The following is a 22,162-nucleotide window of genomic DNA, read 5'->3' as shown; positions in this document are numbered from 1 at the left end:
CTGCCTGACAGGTATATACTTATCAAGGACACGTAGTAGCTGTTCCTTGAAAAAGCTCCACATTTCGATTGTACCCATCCCCTGCAGTTTCCTTCCCCATCCTATACATCCTAAATCTTGCCGAATTGCATCATAATTGCCTTATAATTGCCATCATAGTTGGTACATTCTGAATTCTCCCTCAGTACTGGACAAGTACCGGAGTGTACGCGACTAGGGGATTTTCACTGTATTCAGTGGATTTGCAGTATTTTACTGAGGCAGAAGTATGTTAAGTATGAGAACCATGGCTGCTCTGTAGGTTGGTGCTGGATTTGAGGTCTTGGTCTTTGAATACTTTGCTCCTTAGAGTTATTTGGGGAATGTGTAACGTCCTCTTCAAATTTGGCTGCCTGCTCTACCATGACATGCAAGCCATGATCCTCACCAATGGAATCATCACAGCCCAATACTTGTGCAAAGTGGAATCAAACAGGGTTGCATCATCGTACCAATGCTCCTGAACTGGTTGCCTCGCAGGTGCTGACTATGATGGCTGTGCGGAGTCTGCACATCCTCCCTGTGTGTGCATGGGTTTCCTCTGGGTGCTCCAGTTTCCTCCCACAGTCCAAAGATGTGTGCAGGTTAGGTGGATTGGGTATGATAAACTGCCCTTAGCGTTGGGTGGGGTTACTGGGTTATGGGGATAGGGTGGAGGTGTTGACCTTGGGTAGGGTGCTCTTTCCAGGAGCCAGTGCAGACTCGATGGGCCGAATGGCCTCCTTCTGCACTGTAAATTCTATGATAATCTATGATTTAAGGTGGACCAGGTGATGGGTATTCTGCGGCTCTGGCTCGTTGGTTGTCACTAGGTTAGCTGTGAAGCGCCAACTGAGTAGCTTTTTCTTAGAGTATTTGAGTCCAGTGATATTGTTTTTTCTGACACTGCCGGTTTGGAATCAGAGAGACATGATAGAGCAGATTAATCGGTGGTCAGTCCAGCAGTCATCGGTTCCGGTTGTGGCGCGGGTGATGTGGAATCTGTGCAGACCCTTGCTCAGAAATGATATAATCTATTAAAATGCCAGTGCTTAGAGTGGGGTTTTGCCATGGGGTCTTCTGCTTGTCCCTCTGGCGGAACAGGGTGTTAGTGAAAACCAGGAATTTGATAGCAGTGTCAAAAGCTTTTAATCTCTTGCTCGATTGGAGAGTTGGAGTGCTAATTGGTAAGATTGGGTTTTTCCTGATCTTTGTGTACAGGACATACTTGGAGAATTTTTCACATTGTTAGGTTAATGCCAGCATGTATGCTCTTATGCATGGTCCTCATTGAACCACGGTTGGTACATTCTCCTGTACCAACAGACTGAGGTTACAGATTCTGGTGGAATACTGTTCTGCTGATGGCTCACAGTGGCTCATTGAAACCCAGTATTTGCTGCTAGATGTAAATTGAGTTACACCATTGAGCTGGTTTTAGTGCCACACAACAGGATAAAAGGTATCTTCAGCATGATAATAGGATTTTGTTTCCACAAGCACAGTGCGATGGTCACTCCTATCAATGCTATCATGAACAAGGTCAACTTCTCTCACAACTTGCTGCAAAACAGTATTGCAGCAATGCAATTCAGAAATTGTCTTGTTTGGCCAGTAGTGGTGGAATCAAGCTACACTTGGTGATGGACATAGAAGTGGCCCGACACAATATGATGACCTGAGTGTTTTTTCCCTTAAGTGGTGCACTGATTCATCAATTGAGAGAGGGTAGGAGAAATTGGTTGGTAGATTGTTTCCTTGCTGATACAGGGCCATCTTGGCCAGAGCGTTGCCACCTCTGGTCAGTGTGGCCTGTTGCTGGGGCAGAACATGGGAGTCTCGGATGTTGGATTGTGTGATTCTGTTCTGTCAGCGTGAATGTGTTGGACAGTTTTGGCACAAGACCACAGCTGTTATTGAGGACTTTGCAGGTGACTTGGCTTTATGTGCTTGTTATATTCACGTGATCTGCCCCTCCACATTCTTACCTTTTGTACCATTTTGATCGAACTGCGTGGCCTTCTCGGCTGTATTTAGATGTCAGTTTAGAAAAAAAACCACATTGTTATTGGTTTGGAGTCACTTTTCGGGTTAGGGCACCAGATTTCCTTCTCAAAATCACATTAGTGAAGTGGATGGATTTTACACCAATCCAGTAATCACCTTTCAGTCTCGATTCGGGGCTGATTTAGCACAGTGGGCTAATTCGCTGGCTTTTAAAGCAGACCCAGGCAGGCCAGCAGTGCGGGTTCAATTCCCGTATCAGCCTCCCCGAACAGGCAGCGGAATGTAGCGACTAGGGGCTTTTCACAGTAACTTCATTTGAAGCCTACTTGTGACAATAAGCGATTTTCATTTCATGTTCCTTTTTAAAAAAAATATTTTTATTCTCCTCCTTTTTCACATTTTCTCCCAAATTTACACCCACACAATAAACAATAATCAGCAACAAATACGTCAGTCCCCATAACAATATCAACGATCCCATCCTCCCACCAACCCCCAAACATCAGCCCGCATGTTTGCATAAACAAATAACAAAAAGGAATCATGGATTACCCATAGTCACCCTTAATACACACAGCCCCCCTCCAACCCTCCCAACAATCTCCCCCCCCAACTAATGTTCGATGTTATTCAGTTCTTGAAAGTGCCTAATGAACAATGCCCATGACTTGTAGAACCCCTCCATCCTTCCCCTCAGTTCAAACTTAACCTTCTCAAGGGTCAAGTATTCCAACAGGTCCCCCTGCCACGCCAGGGTGGAGAGGCTGCTTCCCCCCCCCGCCCACAACGCTCACACACATCTTCTACTCCTTCAAAGAATCGACTCATCCTCGCCCTCGTGAGGTGTGCTCTGTATACCACATGTTCCTTTTTCATTCCAGATTAATTTTAATTAATTTAAATTTCCGTTGCTACATTGTTGGGATTTTAACTCTGTTCACCAGATTACTCGTCTAGAAATGTAACAATGATCCCCTAGAGTGCAGAGATCGCAGAGGATTGTAAGGCTGCTGGAGGAAAGAGAGGGATGAAACAAGGTGAGATTTGAAAACATGCATGGGAGTTTAAAAAAAAAAATCAAGGCACTGTCACATCAGGGGCCAAAGCAGATCAGTGAGCAGTGGAGTCAATGGATATTGCTCCAAGTTGGGAGAGGAAACTCTGCTGAGTTGACCGATGCATGAAATGTGGCATGTTGTCGAGGGGAACATTTGAATTGAGAGGTTACAAAGCGTGAAGAGTTCAGATGAGCTGAAGCAGCAAAGGCAATATGATGGAGGTGGAAGTAGGAGGTATTGTTGACGGAGAGGATGTGGTGTCAGAAACTCAGAGTTTAATAGAGCGACAGATTTGTGAACTTCCTAGTTCAGACTTGAACAGAGGCCAGCAAGAGGAATAGGTCTCTGGCAAGGAATGCCGTTTGTAATGGGGACAAGGATAATGGTTTCAGTCTTCCTTATATTTTCCTCGAAAACTGGATGTCAGCCAAGCAGCATGGGAAACCCGAGGCAGTGGAGGGGTTGCTAGAGATGGTGGTGTACAACTGGGTGTTGTCGGTGTACATGTTGAACCTGATGATGTCACTGAGGGGAGCATAGAATAGCAAAGGTAACAGTGAGGGACTGGGAATCAATGCCCTTGCAGGAGATTCACTGGCCACAAGGGATTGATAGGAATAGGAGCAGGCGAGGCACCTGGACAAAGTAAGTGAGGCATTAGAGGAAGATGGTGTGGTTAACTGTATCAAAGGCTGCAGTGACGAACAATGATTAAAGGACAGTTCAATTGCATGAGATGTAATTTATGAGCTTAATCAGGCCTTGTCTGCTAAATCTTGATGGAGTGGCTCAAATGTGGAGTTGTGGGAAAAACAAGCCAGTATTTAAGAGGTAGCAACACATTCAAGGTGTTCTGCAAGATTGAGACATGGAACAGTAGTTTGCAAGGCTAGGGAAGTCAGGGTTGGATTTTTGTTTTGAGCAGGATGGCACAAGTAGGCTTACATCAACACTGCAATGGAGTTACTGTGAAGACACTATTAGTATCAGTCACTTTGATTGTATCTGAGTTTGAACTGGCGGAATGCAAATCATGGCCTCTGCTGAGTTGTAATGTTAACAGATTAAATTTTCATAGACAGGAAGCAGATTTGGACTGGGATTTTCCGGCCTACCCACTGTGGAATCTGTTGACGGTGAATCTTTCTGCGGGTATCCCGGTGGCAGGGGGTGCAGACAATGGAGAACTTGTTGACAGTGGCCCAACTGCCGGCTGCCTCCTTTGCTGCGGGATAGGTGGAGGGGTGGAAGATCCCGCCCATAGTGTAACATAATTAATTGAATTACAAACTTCACATCATCATACAAGAGGTTGGTGTCACTGAAGGTACCATTTAACCGGAAAAAAAATCTGTCCTGTTTTGGGTGCATTTAGCAGGGTGTAACGCAGTCTTGGAACAGCCCGCTTTGTAACGGAATTTTGCAATTTGTTTGGGCCTTGGGAGTTTTTTTCTGCTGAGGCCACACTTAAGAGTAATTAACTGCCGGAGAGCCCAGCAAACTCTTCGCAGATCGTGGCGTCATTTTGTCTGGGTGCCCCGACCTCTCTCCCCAACCACGGGGAGGCCCCTGACCCGCAACTTAGTATGGCCCACGGGCTTGATCCCTGGCAGTGCCCCTGCCAGCCTGGAACTGTCACCCAGGCACCCTGGTGAGTTTCAAGTATCACAAATCATGCAAAAGGCATCTTGTGAGATTCAACGGCCTCATCCGAACCCCAAGTCGGGCGCAACGAGGCCATTAAATGATACCCACAGTCTGTGTTAATGGTGCTATCACTGAGCCAGGCTAATACTCAGAGGTGGAAGGCTGTGGGTTCAAATCCAATTCTAGGAATTGACCACATAATCCTGGACTTTTCAGTATGATGGAAGGTAGTGGTGCTGTATTTTCAAATGTTGACCTGAGACCATGGCTACACTCATAGGTGGCTGGAAAGATCAAAGGAAAAAAGCATGATACTGACCAACAGTCATGCGTCAATCACGACCCCAAACTCAGATGAACTGCTGTGTGTGACTTTTGTGTGTGTACAATGGATTTTATATTTTTTCAAAAGAATTGTGACTGCTTCAAAACAAATTCATTGACTCCATGAAATGCGATATAAAAAGCGCAATCTAACGGAAAGGTTTCAAAGTATCATTTGTGGCAGATTTTGCTGGGAGTTTCTCCATTGTTCCCAACCATTATCTAAACACAAAGTCAGACACATTTTTTGGCCATGCGAGTTTCTCCCCGGTCAAGCCCACACTTGGAATTATTTTCATTACTGGAGAGCTGATTTCCCTGGCCAGACCGGCTCCTCCAAGATCAGGATTTCACTTTGAAAAGCTGTCCTGATCTCAAAATGGGCTAGTGGGTCCTCGCTCCCCTCTTCATCCCCCTCCCCTCCTCTCATCTCTCCCGCCCCCCCATGTCCCTCCCTCCCTCTTCCCCATGCCCGCCCCTCCTCTCTTCCCCCGCCGCCTCCCCCACCCCTTCTCTCTCTCCCACCCACATCTCTATCTCCCCCCACCCCTCTTCCCCCCCACCCCTCCTCTCTCCCCCCACCACTCCTCTCTCTCCCCCCACTCCTCTCTCTCCCCCACCACTCCTCTCTCTCCTCCCCCCTCCCCTCCCCCAACCCCATCTCTCTCCCCTCCCCCAACCCCTCCTCTCTCCCCTCCCCTCCTCCTCTATCCCGCTACTGGGTTCTCGTCTCTCTCCCTCGTCCGCCACACCCCCACTCTCTCCCCCCTCTACTCCCCATCTCCATCCCCTCCTACTCCCCATGTCTCCCCCTCTTCCCTTCCTCTCTCTCCCCCCATCCTCCACTCCGCTAGTGGGTCCTCGCTTCTCTTCCTTCCTCTCTCTCCCCATATTTACCCCCACTCCTCTCTTCCCCTCCCCCCCCAACTAGTGGGTCCTCGCTCCCTCCCCATCTCTCTCCCGTTCCCCTCTCTCTCGGGGATAGTGTCCAGTTGTTGGCAGTATGCATCAAAAATAAGTTTGTTTTAGCTGAAAACCGATACCTACAAATTGTGATGGAATACTGAAGGGATCTTGCTTATTCAAAATCCTGCTGTCTTACAAATTCAGAATGTTCATGGTGAATATCAAGTATAAAACATTACCCTTCTGGACTGCACAAAAGTTGACTTTCAATGTTTAACCAGCACTATTACAATATAAATCATTAACAAAATGTTCACACTGTAGTCATATTGTCAAGTTTTATTTCTAACATATCAACAGTTTTAAATGGTGAGAGGAACACATAGACCACATCCTGTAACATAATGTTTTTGTCCTCATATAAACCAGACCTGACAGAATTTCAGCTGCTGAGAACTTCAATAATTAAAAAAAAAATCACATTTCATATTCAGGCAAGTTGCTGTGTAAAAAGCAAATATAGTCCATCGTTTTCAACCGTAAAAATATCTCCAGCAAAATTAGCATTTCCACACTTCAAGCCACGCGAGGCATTAAATGAGGTAAAACTCATTCGTTTAATTCATGGGTTCCACAGCCCTTGTAAAAAAAATAAAAAAATATGATCCACACACAGCTCATTACACTTAAGACCCTTAAGCAGTCTAATTTTAAAACATCCATAAAAACACGATAAGAGTCCTCTCAATGCGTTTCCACAGCCCCTGCACAAAATTGTTAAGCGGTCGATCGAGTGCATGCAAACCAGGTTTCCATTACACATCAGCAGACAAAAAAAGGTTTTATGCTGTTACAAAGCTCAGAAAGGAGAAGGAAAGAGAATGTAGAGCTCTACAGGCAATCATTTTTGAAACCAACAGGGTTAATTATGTCATGCAAAAAAACATTTTTTTTGGCTATTCAATAAGCTATTTCCTACACAAGTTTAACAAAGAAACCACAAAGTGATCATGCCTTTCTGAGAGGCCTTCCAGCCAGACTGAACTCAGGCATCAGATTGTATTACTACACGCATCCAAGACTGTGCAATTTGAAAACAATAAAGCTCATTACACCATCTGAACCCATGGCAAGTTAAACACAAAAATATAACATGCATTTGTAAAAATGCATATACAATTTTAACTAATGGCAACAAGTTTTTCATTAAATCCTAGAGTTGGTAGCACAGTATGACAAAACAGTAAAGAACACTGAATTAGATCTTGCTACTTCAACATGATATAATTAACTCACTCACTTCTTAAATGTATAGAGCCAGGGAGAGGTTCTCCCAAGCTTTTTCAGTTTTCACAGATCACTTGTATCTCAGCTGACGTACCTGTTACTTTTTAAATTAACTTTTCTTTGAACGTCATTATATCAAATCAACACATTTCACATGAAACAAGAGAAAAATGGATAAATAGAGCTACTTTCCCCCCCAATACAGCACACACAAGGTATAAGAAATGAAAAATCAGGTTGCTGTGTTTCTTCATATACTCTAGTTGCACCGAGGCAACCTTGTGTGGCAATTTGGTAATGGCAGAAGTGATATTTTCCACATTGCAAAGAGTAGTTGAGAGGCCTGTTTGTATGAGGTTTGGCTGCTTAATTCAATTAGTTGCATTCTGCCATGAAACCGTCCAAAAGTATCAGTGACTGCGACAGGGCCTCATTTACAGTTTTGCTGAGTCAAGTGTAACTACATCAAAACTTAAGCTTTCAAAAGAATAAATGACACATCTTTAGTGTACAAGAAAATATAAAATGGAACACTAACCGTCCAACATTAGGATGATCACCATTAAATTTTAACCTTCATGCTTTGGCAAATGTTTTGAATGAATTGTACAAATCACTGCCATCAAATGTGAATTATATAAAGTACATATACAGTAGCCATTTTTGATTTTGTAAATTTTTTTGTTTTTTTTGTTAATGTCTACATCTTGAGACAAGTTGAAAGAAACACCATATAGTTCCACGAACGTGACAATTATGCAGCCACCAGGAGCATAATGTGCATGCGGACACGTGCATGTTACTGCTGGTCTTCAGAGGCCACCAGGTCGCGGCTCAGCTTTAATGGTTGCTCGGGCCAGAACTCTGCCAATTTCTTCAGCTCTGCAGAAACATTGTAAAATAAATTAAAAACGGAATCTTCTAGCTTTTTGTTAAAAATAATCAATTTTACTTGCAACATGACATTGAAGTGGAGCTGGTTAGGTACACCAATCTCTTTTATGAAGGTAATGTTTTATGCAAAGCCCTGAGGTTGAGTTGAAGCACTTTGCACATGTTTTAAATATAAAAGCAGTGCTGATTTAAAAATGCAGGTATACCTGTCACACTACGGAGCATGCTCTGCACTTTCAAATCTACAGTGCTCACATGTCACCCGAGTGTGATGTGAAAAACAGGATGCGTTTTGAAAGGACAAAATATGAGTCTCCCCAACTTGCTGTATTTATGTGGAAAATACTGTGCTAGATTCACAAAAGCAAACAGTGCAGTTTCTGGAAATGTGAAATAAAAACAGAATGCACTGGAAATTGTTGGACTCAGTGTCAAGAAGGCTATGAAGGGCCAAATCAAGCTAATATTGGGAGGAGAAGGAAAATGGCAAGTGAATTGAACTTGTCTGTTATAATCCTTGCTCTGTCCTTTGCCTCCTACACTTCCAATGCAACTCACTCAAAAGTTCAAAACCTCTGCCACTATTTTTCAGGCAGCAGCTGTTGCTGATGATTCTGACATTCCCTTTGACACCTTCTAGAAATACTTGTTCAATTATCCTCTGTTTTTGACTTGCACTATCATTCCATCTGCAAGTTAATCTCGACTGCTTCCATCCTATTACTGACATTTCCTTTTCTTTTTGTCCTGCCTCCTTGCCTCACCTCAGTACTTGCTTAAAATCTATCATACTGTGAATGTTGCCCAGGAGAAAATTTTAAATCTGTCTCTCACACAGATGCTGCCTGAGTTGCTGAATATTTCAAGCATTTTCTGTTTTCATACTGTATGAACAATGTTGAATATTAAAAGAGATAATGACTTGTAGCCTGAGGTGGGAGAGTAATACTTGGACTATACAGCACATTCTGACAATTTTAGTTAAAATTTTGCCACCATTTTATGCAGTGTTCTACTTAATCACAAATGGGAAAATCTTGTATTCAGAACTGAGTGCAATGTCACAGTTGTCACTACAGAGAGCCACAGATGGTGGACTCTACCTTACTATTCACTTGTGGGATATTAAATAGCCATGTCTGTGCTTTGACAACCCAATGTTATATTCTGGACTGAGAAATTGTATTAATGAAGTAACTGGGAGCTGCAGTATTTGCAATGTTTCTGCAGATAAATATATGCACACATTCCAAAAACACTCAGGAACTCCCAGTAGTGACATTTAAGTAGAAGTTTGGGAACAGCCAAACGGTGGGTGAGGGAGAGAGGAAGAATAAATTGAGGAAAATTATGACTTTGGGAGATCAAGTTAGCTGCCAGTTCATCCAAAACAGTGTGCAAGTCTGCGACTGAGTCTGCTACAGCTTAATGGTGATTGTGTAGAAGGTATCGCACATTGTTTCAGGCACTTAGAAGTTTGGCTCCTGACTAACTAAGTTGGCCAGCCCAACTTAAAACCACACTAACGCCCCCCAAAAAAAAGAGTACGAGCATGGGCGAGTCATGAATTGATGCGAGCCCTTAAAAACAACCTCTATTTGCATTTCTCTGATTATATTTTCATTTCATTCCCAGTACCTTCACTGGAGTGGTGCTGCTGGAGAACCCGAGCAGTGGAAGTGAACATTCTGCCATTTGCTGTCCCGGCGGTGCCAGACCCGTGTCTCCTCTGACTGGGTTGTCCGTGGCCTACCCTGAAGATCTATATACTGGGTGAGGCGAATGTAGGCTATGCAGGCAGCGTCTTCCCCAATAAGATGCACGTGAGGATTCAAAATAGTCGTGTGGATGGGTTTGCTATTTTTAGATAACACTACACAAAAGGAGAACAGTAGTCAGTTTCAAACGACTTCAGTCCAGCAGTTCATTTTCTTCTCCAACAGCAATTTTCCACAAGAAGAATTGGAATTTCCAGTTATTATCAGCAACAATTATTCCTGAAGTTCGGAACAGGTACTTTCCCAAGTATGTGCAACTTTTGACAACTTCAGTACATTAAATTTCAAATTGAATACTGATTTCTGCAATATTGCATGGGGTGATACGGCATTTCGCAGGGAGGTAGAGAGGAATCGTCGAGATACCTGTACACAATTTGTTAAGTGTTGAGTGAAATAAGTCAAAGCCTGGGCGCACATTGCCTGTCGAGACTTTGGCATGTGCATGGGGGGGGAATAAATCATTTTATTTGATATTGGATGAGGTGGCAGTGTTTTTGTGACAGGCCAGCTGTTTCAGTGTCAGAGTTCTAAGTGCTGAGGCTGCCTCAAGTGCTAATCAGGCTCCTAATATGTGATGCTAACTCACCTGTTGGGACAATATACAGAGAAATTGTATTCACTGAGAGTGCATACAGAAAATTAGCATTAAAAGCATTTTAATAAGTCTCTCCAAAATTACCAGATGGGGCACCAAAAGCTAGTAAAATAAGATTTTTGAACAGGAATAATTGGCGCAACCAGTTATTTACTGAGCAGAAGAAATACATGGATCATAGAATTTACAGTGCTGAAGGAGGCCATTCGGCCCATCGCGTCTGCACTGGCTCTTGGAAAGACCACCCTACCCAAGCCCACACCTCCACCCTATTCCTATAACCCAGTAACCCCACCCGACACAAAGGGCAATTTTGGACACTAAGGGCAATTTTGCATGACCAATCCACCTAACGTGCACATCTTTGGACTGTGGGAGGGAACCGGAGCACCCGGTGGAAACCCATGCGCACACAGGGAGAACGTGCAGACTCTGCACAGACAGTGACACAAGCCGGGAATCGAACCTGGGACCGTGGAGCTGTGAAGCAATTGTGCTAACCACTATGCTACCGTGCTGCCCAAGGGTAGAAATCAAGGTCCAAACTAATCTGAGCTAAAGGTGAAGGGAACCATGATGGTTCATGGCCGGAGCAAAGACATACTTTGCTGGAGACATCAGGCAAGGACACGATTTGTTTGTTTTTCAGTTCATCAATTATTTTCAAATTCAGCAATAAATTACATGGCATGCATCGTTAAAAATTGCTTACAATTCTCAAAATAAAATCTGTGGAAGTCCATCCCTTCAACAAGATTACCCAATGCTTCCGGTTCAAATGAGGTCAGTCCTGGATCGCAAATTTTCCTGAAAATTATGAAGAAAACTCTTATCTTACGGTAATGTCAATTCTGAACACTACTGAGGATCATGAATGATGAAGGTGACCTGTTGTCAGGGCTGGTGCAACCACTAAGCAAGCTAGAGATTCACCTGGAGCGGCGAAAAAAATGAATAAAATATTCATTTAAAAATTTTTAAAAAAAAATTTAGATTACCCAATTATTTTTTCCAATTAAGGGGCAATTTTAGCGTGGCCAATCCACCTACTCTGCACATTTTTGGGTTGTGGGGGCGAAACCCACGCAGACACGGGGAGAATATGCAAACTCCACACGGACAGTGACCCAGAGCCGGGATCGAACCTGGGACCTCAGCGCCGTGAGGCGGTTGTGCTAACCGAATAAAATATTCATAAAGTGACATAAGTAATCAAACAGGATCTGTATCTACAAATACATCCACACATACTGATATATATTTATCTTGCAATCTTTCCAAAAGTTTCATTTCATCTTCCTCATTCTGTTTGTGCAGCAGTCTTGCTACGAATCAGTGTCCAAGAATATAATTTAATTATGCCCACCCTATTGTAATAATTATTGATGGTGTAAATTGTGCATAAAGTAATCTAGCAACTGTTGCAGAAACACTTAGTATTACATCACGTGAGCCATATTACTCATTATAATGTGTATTTCTTGTAGTACATATTCGATGAAGCATAGAACAGCAAAATGGACTATCAGTGTCATAATATTCCTTTTATGTTATATCTAATTATAAATGCATAATTTTTATTCATGCTAATGCACAATATTCATTTTTGTAAGTTAATTAAAGGGGTTGGTGCGGTAGAATGCAAGCCTTGGGCACCTAATACTCTTGCTCCAGCCCTGCCTACTCTTGCCATTGAGGTCCTAATCCCAAAATGATATGCTATTATTTATTGGTAAATAAGGTATTATTTATTGGTATTGGAAAAACTTGTTTGGAATGGTTGTCCAATAGTATCAAAAGTCATAAGGATGCAGTTCACGCAACATTCATATCAATGCAGAAATTAGGACTATAGATCAGACACCAAATCTGAACCCTCAAGAGGGTGTCTCTCACCATTTGGAGTTTGCATAGGTTGAACTGTAACACCAGCCCAATATCAGAACACATGTTAAAAGTGTGTCCAGACATTAACTGCCAGGGAACCTTCCAAAAGTCCGTTTTTAAAAAAACTTCAAAGGTTGTGGCAGTTGCTGACAAGGCTAGCATTTGTTGCCCACCCCGAATTGCCCTCGGGAAGGTGGTGAGACACCTAGAGCCATGCAGGTACTCCCACAGCGCTGTTAGGAATGCAATTCCAGGATTTTGTTATTGTGACAGTGAAATAATTGTTATATCGTTCAAAGTCAAGATGGTGACTGTCTTACAGGTGGTGATGTTCCAATTCATCTGCTGCCCTTTGCTCAGGGGAGTTGAAAAAAATGAAAAATGAAAATCGCTTATTGTCACGAGTAGGCTTCAATGAAGTTACTGTGAAAAGCCCCTAGTCGCCACATTCCGGCGCCTGTCCGGGGAGGCTGGTACGGGAATTGAACCGTGCTGCTGGCCTGCTTTAAAAGCCAGCGATTTAGCCTGGTGAGCTAAACCAGTTGGAAGGTGCTCTCAAAGGAGCCTTGGTGAGTTGTTACACACGATTGCCACTAGTGGTAGAGGTGTCAATGTTTAATATGGTGGATGCAGTGGCAATCAAGTCATCTGCTTCTCCCGGATGGTGCCCAGTTTCTTGAGTGAAGCCATTCTATCACATTCCATCACACTCCTGTAGATGGAGGACAGGCTTTGGGGAGTTACACATAATTCCCAGTCTCTAACCTACTATTTGTAGCCACTGCATTTTTATATGGATTGTCCAGTTTAGCTTCCCGTCAATGATAGCACCCAGGCTATCATTGCTATTGAATATCAAGGGAATATGGTCATTGCCTGGCACTTGCGCAACTTGCCTTTAACATACCTTAATAGCTCTGCAAATGAACAGATGTCAGAAGGGCAATATGATCTCTAACTTACGCGTACGCTTCAAAGTCCCCATTGTTGATAGCTTCGATCAGCTGTTCAGTTAACTTGATGATTTCTTGCTTCCGAGCTAGAAAGAAATCAAAAAGAAAATGGGACAATTGATACCACCCAAACATCATAATTACTGGGGCAGTTTGATCCCTGCTTAATGGTATCAATTCCCATTTAGAGTAATTCACTTTATTATGTAGCTAATTAAAATGGGTACCTAGAATAGCGGGTAATACTAACTTTTACAGTTAACTTTAAACTTGCACTTTGGAACGTTACCGTAATTTCACGAAAAAAAACCTGGGCTGCAACCTAATTACCATTATTTCAATGTGTTTCTGAGAACAAAAGTAAATCACTTGTAATCCCGCACAATGAATCCACCCCGCGTCAAAATGGCCCCACACAATACCTCTCAAAAAAACTACCCTCTCATTCATGTACATAAAGATTTAAACCCATCCATAAACACGCTAAGACACAGACAGTTTAAAATCTTAGCCATCTCCACTTTGCAATGACTTACCTCTTACCTGTAGGAAGACTGAAGTTGGCCAGCCATCTGCAAAAAAAGTCGCACATATAACCCGCCCACGAATATAAGCCACATTGCCTCTGGAATACATTTAAAAAGATATACCCTGCAGGTTGTTTTCGTGAAAGTACGGTAATTACTTAAGACTTGCGACTCCCCGAGATGTGGTGTCCTTCTAGTTGCTTGTTTTCAAGAGACAAGACATATATATAAAACACAACAATTATTTAAGCAATGTTCCCAGACTCATGAACAAAATACATCATGGGCCATGGATCACTTTACAGTGAAACTGCATGATTGTTTGCAATGCTTGCACTGTTAAACTAAAAACTGTGTTTTTCTGAAATAAAGGAGATCTGAAACCTCTGCCATTTGAGATAGCAGCTATCGGCATTAAAACGGAAATGGACTTAGTGCTGTCAATAAAAGTTCCTTTCAGGCTCTGGCCACAATCAAAAAGATGACTGAATATCTATTCAGCAGTCATTTACTGAATTTCAACAAACAAATGCACCAGATTGATGCCCATCTAAGAATTTTAACACCATGTGACGTAATTAAATTATAACATGAATACTTCAGAGACAGTATCCCATATCTTATGAATTTTTGTCACCTTTGAGAAAAATTTATGTTCTCGGTCTTACAGAATAATAAATCACTATCCTCCCGTTCTGAAAAGAAAAAAAATTGAGCATTTAACTTCCCTTTTTCCCTGAATTTATATACCATGCCAAAGGCAAAGCCAACAGAGGTTGGCATGTTTTGGATGAAGACAGATTTCTGATAGTATTCAAATTCATCCAAAGTGCATTTGATAAATGGAACCCTTGAATGCTGAACATTGTTAATGACGAAACATACTTCCAAACATGTCCAACATGTCAATAATCACAGGCAGAAATGCTTCATTTCAAACATCAGACAACAGAAAAAGATTACTATCCATGCTCCTCATGCATATATCAGTACACTTATGGCCACTTGCAATGTGGTGCGCTGAAGAGTTCTGAGAGTTACCAAGTGACCGTTTCTTTGCCCACCCATATGTGGTGAAGTGAGGCACTCCTTAAAATGTCCAACATGAAAATTTGCATGACAGCATATCCAATTGTTTCCCATTGCTCTGTGTTGCTACATGTTGTTGCATGCATATATGACAAAAATCCTCACCAAATTTTGGCTGTTTCATTCTTTTTTCAATTGTATTTCAGGCAAAAAGTAATCATATTAACTAAAACGGTGTACATGTGTGAATTTTTAACTTGTCTCACGACAGATTATCTTATCCATTATCTTTGAGTGTCTGAGTCCAAATACAACAAAGTAATCAAGATTTTGTGAAATTATTCAAAAAAAGATTCATTGGAAGCAATAGCAGCATTGGAGACCACAATACAACATTTTCTCTATTCTTGTCTAATTTTAACATACATTATTAGTTCAGAAGAAAGCAGAATAGGGTACATAGGTTATTAGGAGCAGAAATAGGCAATTCAGCTCTTTGAGCCTGCACCGCCATTCAATCAGATCATGGCTGTTCTCTTTCTGGTCTTAAATTCACCTCCCAGCCTGTCCCCCATATCCCTTTAACCCTTTTTTTAAAGTCAGAAATATATCTATCACCTCCTTGAAACCATTTAACGATTCAGACTCCGCCGCACTATGGGGCTGAGAGTTTCATAAATTCACCACCCTCTGTGAAAAGTAGTTCCTCCTTATCTCAGTTTTAAATCTGCCGCCTCTCAACCGATATCTGTGACCTCTCGTTCTAGATTGCCCCACAAGGGGGAATATTTGGTCTACATTTACTTTATCAATTCTTCTTAGTATTTTATACAGTTCAATCAGTTTCCCTTTCATTCTTCTAAACCCAAGCAAGTAGAAGCCCAAACTGTTCAATCTCTCCTCACATGCCAACCTTTTCATCCCCGGAATCAATCTGGTGAACCTTCTCTGAACTGCCTCCAATGTTTGCAATATGATTTCAAATACAAATATCGGTAATTCTAATTTCCTTATGTTATAGTCTGACTACTAATACTATTCGATTACCTAATCTAATTAGAATATCCTCTGGTGCCATCCTTTGTAATGTGCCTTCAAAAACTATTTGAGATGAAAAATAATGTGAGTTGCCAATCCGTTCAGACGGGGATACCAGTAAAACAACAGATGCTACCAACAGCGTTGCCAGGTTGGAAATGGCGTTTCCATCAATGTTGTCTTCTAAACCAGATGACGCTATGCGAAATAACCTGTTACTACCAGTAATTTTAATTTCCTGAAATAATGGTCATATGTACAAATTATTTTGGATTATGTATATTTTTCCTCTGCTCGTTGAGTATGGTTTAGCACTCATCATACCCAGAACAAATCAATGCAATGCTACCGCTGATTAGCTTACTGAAGATAGCCATGATGTGGGGGTGTCGGCGTTGGACTGAGGTGAGTACAATAAGAAGTCTTACAACACCAGGTTAAAGTCCAACAGGTTTGTTTCGAATCACTAGCGTTCTGAGTACAACTCCTTCCTCACCTGAGGAAGGAGCCTCAGCTGAGGCAGCACTGTGCTCTGAAAGCTAGCAATTCAAAACAAACCTGTTGGACTTTAACCTGTTGTAAGACTTCCTATTAGCTTACTGAAAGCATGGCTTAGCTTACCAGTAATTGGTAAATATTTTTCATGTTTTAAGGTGATGTTTGCCCCTCCAACATGCATGGATTACAACCTTCAAAAATATTCCACATGTATGAGTTGACCACTTTTTGACCAAACATTTGGTCAAAAATGTTTTACTTGTACACGAGTATATATGGTACTCCGCACAATTGACCAGCTTGCGAATGCCCTCACATGGGAACTGGCAGCTCAGTGAAATACCTGAGCTTGTCAGGTGCCTCTGAAGTTGTCTGCGAGCTAGATTAATTAGTTGAATTAAAAAGGTTCTTCTCCTTAAGTAGTTTAGGATTATATAAGGCACTCTTCTGATTCGCATCACTGCTGCATTTACACAATGATTTTGAAGGGTTTCTGATGTATGTAAAGTGAACTTAGTGTGATGGAAGGGAAATACATTGCAATTTGGCTATTGCAATTGGCTAAAGTACCAATGACTTGAAAATGGAAAAATAAGTTAGGAATGGGAGCTGTTTAGATTTGCCATTCAGCAAGCCCCGTTGAGAATGTAAGAAAACTAAAGATACTTCTTTGGAAAAAAAATATGGGAGAATGTGGTGTTCTTTCCTCAGACAACTTAATTGTGAGGGAGATAAAAGCATTTCAAAGGGATTACATGGGAAGTAATATTTTTGGCACTGACCCATCACCAGGAGAAATATTAACCTTTATTTCTCATTTTTTATAGACCTGCTGTACTTTCCAGGACTGTGTGTATTTAACTATGATCTGTTAAGGTATTGGAAGAAATATGAAAGTTGTTGTCCTTGCATATCATCCTTTCCCAGGAAACAGGAAGGGGCAAAGAACAATTTGGAAAAAATGCTGGATTGAGAAGGAAATCTCAATTCTATAAAGGCATTTCACATTTGCGTTTTCCACAATTGACTTTGAAATTATGTTAATTAAGATCCAAAAGACTTCTTACAGAATTTCTTGTTAAATACGACAAATACTTGATTTACAACAAAGAGAAAAGAGTAAAAGTCAGAAAAGCTTAAAACTTCCGTATTAAGTAAATATACATTAAGTTTTTCTAAGATCATCTAGCTTGACTTTTCCGTAATACAGACAAAACAATCTTAAGGCATGAAAAGTTTCCATTCAACAAATAATACACATGACATAATTAGTGTTCCGTAACAAAGCCCGTTCTAATTAGATCAGCCTTATTTAAATTAAATTGTCATTGGCTCCCCTCAGGGTTCCTCTCATGCAATGCACAGAACTGCCCGTCAAGCAATCAACCAGGATCTTAAACAGGGTAATTACGTCGATGAACAGCAACACAGGGTTTCTTCCTCAGGCTGCCCATTAGGTGATAATAATAGCATTGCATGTTCTTTCCTACCCAAACAAACAGCACTTAATGCCAATAATTACAGACAACTAAAAGCAGACCAAGATATATTTTTGCTGTTCGTCTTCGCATATTCCATAAATATAACTCTGACTTTCTGAAGTTTACATCCTCCTTGTAAATATGAAGAACCATCCAAATAATTTATAATTACTAGAGAAAGTGTTCTTCCAGTTCAACATACCTGCCACTTTGCTGGTAAATTCTGAGTGCTTAGCCATATCTTTCTACGAATGACACTGAGCTGTTATTTAAACTGAGTGACCTAAAGATGCTATTATTATCCAGCTGTCCTCAGATTAGATTTACATGACAGGTTATGCCCTTCCAGATGCTCTGATATCCTAGCTGTCATCTCTGGTTCATTATAAATCGAATTTAACATGGCATAGGGTGGAGTTTATCAGCCAAAAGGATTAAAATAATTGTTACCTGCTCATCAAAGGATAAATTAAGAATAGAGAGAGTATATCCTGTCTCTAGGAGTTGTGATGTTGGTCGTGAGGAAAGGTTACTAATTTCACATTTGTAATAACACTGCTGCTCTGAGAAGTGAGATTCAAAACCTATGAGACTGAATGTAAAAATATAAATTCTCACTGGAGCGATTCCCCTCCATTTAATTGGAACTGTAATGATTTTTTGAAAATTGGCAGACATTTAATGCCAAACAAGAGACTTTACAAAATGAAGACGTGGTACTACACGAAATGTAACCACAAAGAGAGACACATAGCTCTTTGGTGAGTTGCAGGCCTGGACAAAAGTATTACAACTACTCCCTTTTTTGCCTTTTCTCCGAAGACAGCTTTCTCATTTGATCTACTCCGACTATCTCATCCCAGATTTTCCCGTTAGTTCTTCCCATTCTCCTGCCTTTCAATACCATACAATCTACCACATTTCTACTTTTCTTCAGTCCTGGTCAACTTGAAACTTAGCTCTATTTCTCCACTGATGCTGTCAGACCCGAGTATTTTCAACACTTTGTTTTTACACAGAATGCAAATTTGTTATTAAAGATGTTAACTGCATTAGCCACATTTTACAATTGGTTTTCTGCTCATTGCTCTGTGGAGATGTTACCTAGTTATTGGGAAGGTTAAGTTCACGAGCTACAAAGTCATGAACTGGAATTTTAGAATGACTCCTTCACAGACTTGAGCAGATTACCTCAGGTCTGTATTTCAGCGCAAATGCCGTGTATTACCATGTCAATCTAACTTTAAAACCAAATGGGAAATGCATCCCTTTTGTGGAAACAAAAGTAACAACCATCACATGTATTTGCTGTTTCTGCTGTTGGGGGGTCATTATTACTCAGAAACCCTGGTGTATGCCACAAGCTGGACCCAAAAATGTGCCTCTTCTCCCAATCTCGAGATATGTGAGAATTTCCTGACAGTCTCATGAAAATGAACCCAAATGTAGAAATGGATATAAATCAACAATCAGGGTTGAATGAAAGTGCCACACTTGCACCACCAAGCATGAAAATCAAATTTTCAACTTATTCAACATTCACGCACATAAGGTTTGGCATGTTTAAAATCTGGAATGAACGAAACATTTAAATTATTGAAATCATACAGAAAAAAGGCCTTGCTGGGAGAAAATAAAAAATAAATGTTTAAAAATATTGTAGTGAAACACCAGGAAGATGACGTCTGCTGCTCCTGAAAATCCAGTATTAATTTTAAGAGCTTTTGATCAAGTTCAGTTGTCGAAAAGTAGTCAGTTTTGGGAGTGTAGATATGTTTGGGGTCATGGAATTGGTAGACAGCTGTAAATAACTGAGGCAATTTGGAGGGAATGTAAATTCTATTGTCTTTTAAGGCAGATCATTGGCGTGCACAGGCTCTGTGCATCTTCAGCAGCACGTCAGGCAGCTAATTAACGGTCAATGTTTGTATTAAAATCTCTATTGGTTCAGTCCCTCAGCATCAACCAGGTAGTTTTTCACTCAATCTTGCATCAGAACACTGGCAGCAGTGTTGCTTCACAACGCCAGGGTCCCACGTTCGATTCCCAGCATGGGTCACTGTCTGCCCGCTCTCCCCGTGTCTGCATGGGTTTCCTCCGGGTGCTCTGGTTTCCTCCCACAAGTCCTAAAAGACGTGCTATTAGGTGAATTGGACTTTCGGAATTCTCCCCCTGTGTACCCGAACAGGCGGAATGTGGCGACGGGCTTTTCACAGTAATGTCATTGCCTACAATAATAGAACATAGAACACTACAGCGCAGTACGGGCCCTTCGGCCCTCGATGTTGCGCCGACCTGTGAAACCATCTGAAGCCTATCTGACCTACACTATTCCATTTTCATCCATATGTCTATCCAGTGACCACTTAAATGCCCTTAAAGTTGGCGAGTCTACTACTGTTGCAGGCAGGGCGTTCCACACCCCTACTACTCTCTGAGTAAAGAAACTGCCTCTGACATCTGTCCTATATCTCTCACCCCTCAATTTAAAGCTATGTCCCCTCGTGTTGGTCATCACCATCCGAGGAAAAAGACTCTCACTGTCCACCCTATCTAACCCTCTGACTATCTTATATGTCTCTATTAAGTCACCTCTCAGCCTTCTCCTCTCTAACGAAAACAACCTCAATTCCCTGAGCCTTTCCTCGTAAGACCTTCCCTCCATACCAGGCAACATCCTAGTAAATCTCCTCTGAACCCTTTCCAAAGCTTCCACATCCTTCCTATAATGTGGTGACCAGAACTGCACGCAGTACTCCAGGTGTGGCCGCACCAGAGTTATGTACAGCTGCAGCATGACCCTGTGGTTCCGAAACTCAATCCCCCTGCTTATAAAGGCTAGCACACCATATGCCTTCTTAACAGCCCTATTAACCTGGGTGGCAACTTTCAAGGATTTATGTACCTGGATGCCGAGATCTCTCTGTTCATCTACACTACCAAGAATCTTGCCATTAGCCCAGTACTCTGCATTCCTGTTACTCCTTCCAAAGTGAACCACCTCACACTTTTCCGCATTAAACTCCATCTGCCACCTCTCAGCCCAGCTCTGCAGCTTATCTATGTCCCTCTGTATCCTATAACATCCTTCAGCACTATCCACAACTCCACCGACCTTCGTGTCATCTGCAAATTTACTAACCCATCCTTCTACACCCTCTTCCAGGTCATTTATAAAAATGACAAACAGCAGTGGCCCCAAAACAGATCCTTGCGGTACACCACTAGTAACTGAACTCCAGGATGAACATTTGCCATCAACCACCACCCTCTGTCTTCTTTCAGCTAGCCAATTACTGATCCAAACCTGCTAAATCACCTTCAATTCCATACTTCCTTATTTTCTGCAATAGCCTACCGTGGGGAACCTTATCAAACGCCTTACTGAAATCCATATACACCACATCAACAGCTTTACCCTGATCCACCTGTTTGGTCACCTTCTCAAAAAACTCAATAAGGTTTGTGAGACATGACCTACCCTTCACAAAACCGTGTTGAGTATCGCTAATCAACTTGTTCTTTTCAAGATGATTATAAACCCTATTATAATGTAAGCCTACTTGTGACAAGATTATTATAATTATTATTAAAGTTGCCACTCCTCTGTCTCAGTTTTTATGTGCCAGTCATTCATAATGCCAGCAGGGAAACGGGTGCAGTAGACACAAGTTAGTTTGGCACCACTTGGAAAAGCGCCCTCTTCCCGCTTGGAAATGCGCCCTCTTCCAAATGGTGTCACCCAGAAAATGTTCCTCCTCCATTTTGTGTTAAATTTGAAACATTTTGCAAAAATACAGTAGTCTAAGTTAGGCACAGCTTTTATCATCTTTGTGATGCTCAGATAAAAGTTAAGCAAGTTAAAAAAAAAAACTTTTCTTAAAGAAAGCGTTCATCGTTTATACTTTCAAAATAGTGTGGATATAAACAATTTCTTTTTGGGTTTAAAGGTATAAAAAATATTTCTATCGGGAAAAGGCTACAGTTGCACCACAGTTATTTTCTGATATGAATTGTCCAATGCCATACCTAATTTTAACCACAATCTGCTGAACCCTTTCTTACTCGTCTTTTCTTATCTTTTTCTTCCTAATCCTATTCCACTTAGTTTGGATATTTGGACATTTCAGTGCATGATCCTCAGTGGAGATGTGCATAAGCATACTTCTCTGTTTTTCTACTCCAGCTCGAACAAGCAAATTTCTACTTCACTGGAGACGTTTGGAATCTTA

At 41.6% G+C, this 22,162-nt stretch overlaps 1 protein-coding gene and 1 long non-coding RNA gene across 52 annotated transcripts in view; one reads left to right on the top strand and one right to left on the bottom strand.

Annotated features, from left to right (window-relative positions):
* Positions 1-22,162, top strand: part of LOC119957392 — a 73,230-nt gene that overhangs the window by 35,194 nt on the left and 15,874 nt on the right. The gene's annotated exons all lie outside the window — the stretch shown is intronic.
* The window catches only part of LOC119957389 (calcium/calmodulin-dependent protein kinase type II subunit beta), a 313,459-nt gene continuing 297,576 nt past the window's right edge, over positions 6,280-22,162 (bottom strand). For 43 of the 50 annotated variants that reach the window (XM_038785348.1, XM_038785350.1, XM_038785349.1 and 40 more), the window contains 4 exons: positions 13,368-13,443; positions 11,230-11,324; positions 9,780-10,014; positions 6,280-8,129 (listed from right to left, as the gene is read on the bottom strand). In XM_038785348.1, the coding sequence (XP_038641276.1) occupies positions 9,782-10,014; positions 11,230-11,324; positions 13,368-13,443 (404 nt within the window). In that variant the 3' untranslated portion in view covers positions 6,280-8,129; positions 9,780-9,781. Of the gene's footprint in view, positions 8,130-9,779; positions 10,015-11,229; positions 11,325-13,367; positions 13,444-13,893; positions 13,930-22,162 lie in introns of all 50 variants that reach the window. The other 7 variants (XM_038785351.1, XM_038785353.1, XM_038785355.1 and 4 more) reach the window with 1 other exon arrangement.

The sequence above is a fragment of the Scyliorhinus canicula genome, chromosome 26 (genome assembly GCF_902713615.1).
Source record: "Scyliorhinus canicula chromosome 26, sScyCan1.1, whole genome shotgun sequence".
NCBI lineage: Eukaryota > Metazoa > Chordata > Chondrichthyes > Carcharhiniformes > Scyliorhinidae > Scyliorhinus > Scyliorhinus canicula.
Note: the sequence above shows the minus strand (reverse complement) of the source record. Positions and strands in the feature narration are given on the sequence as shown.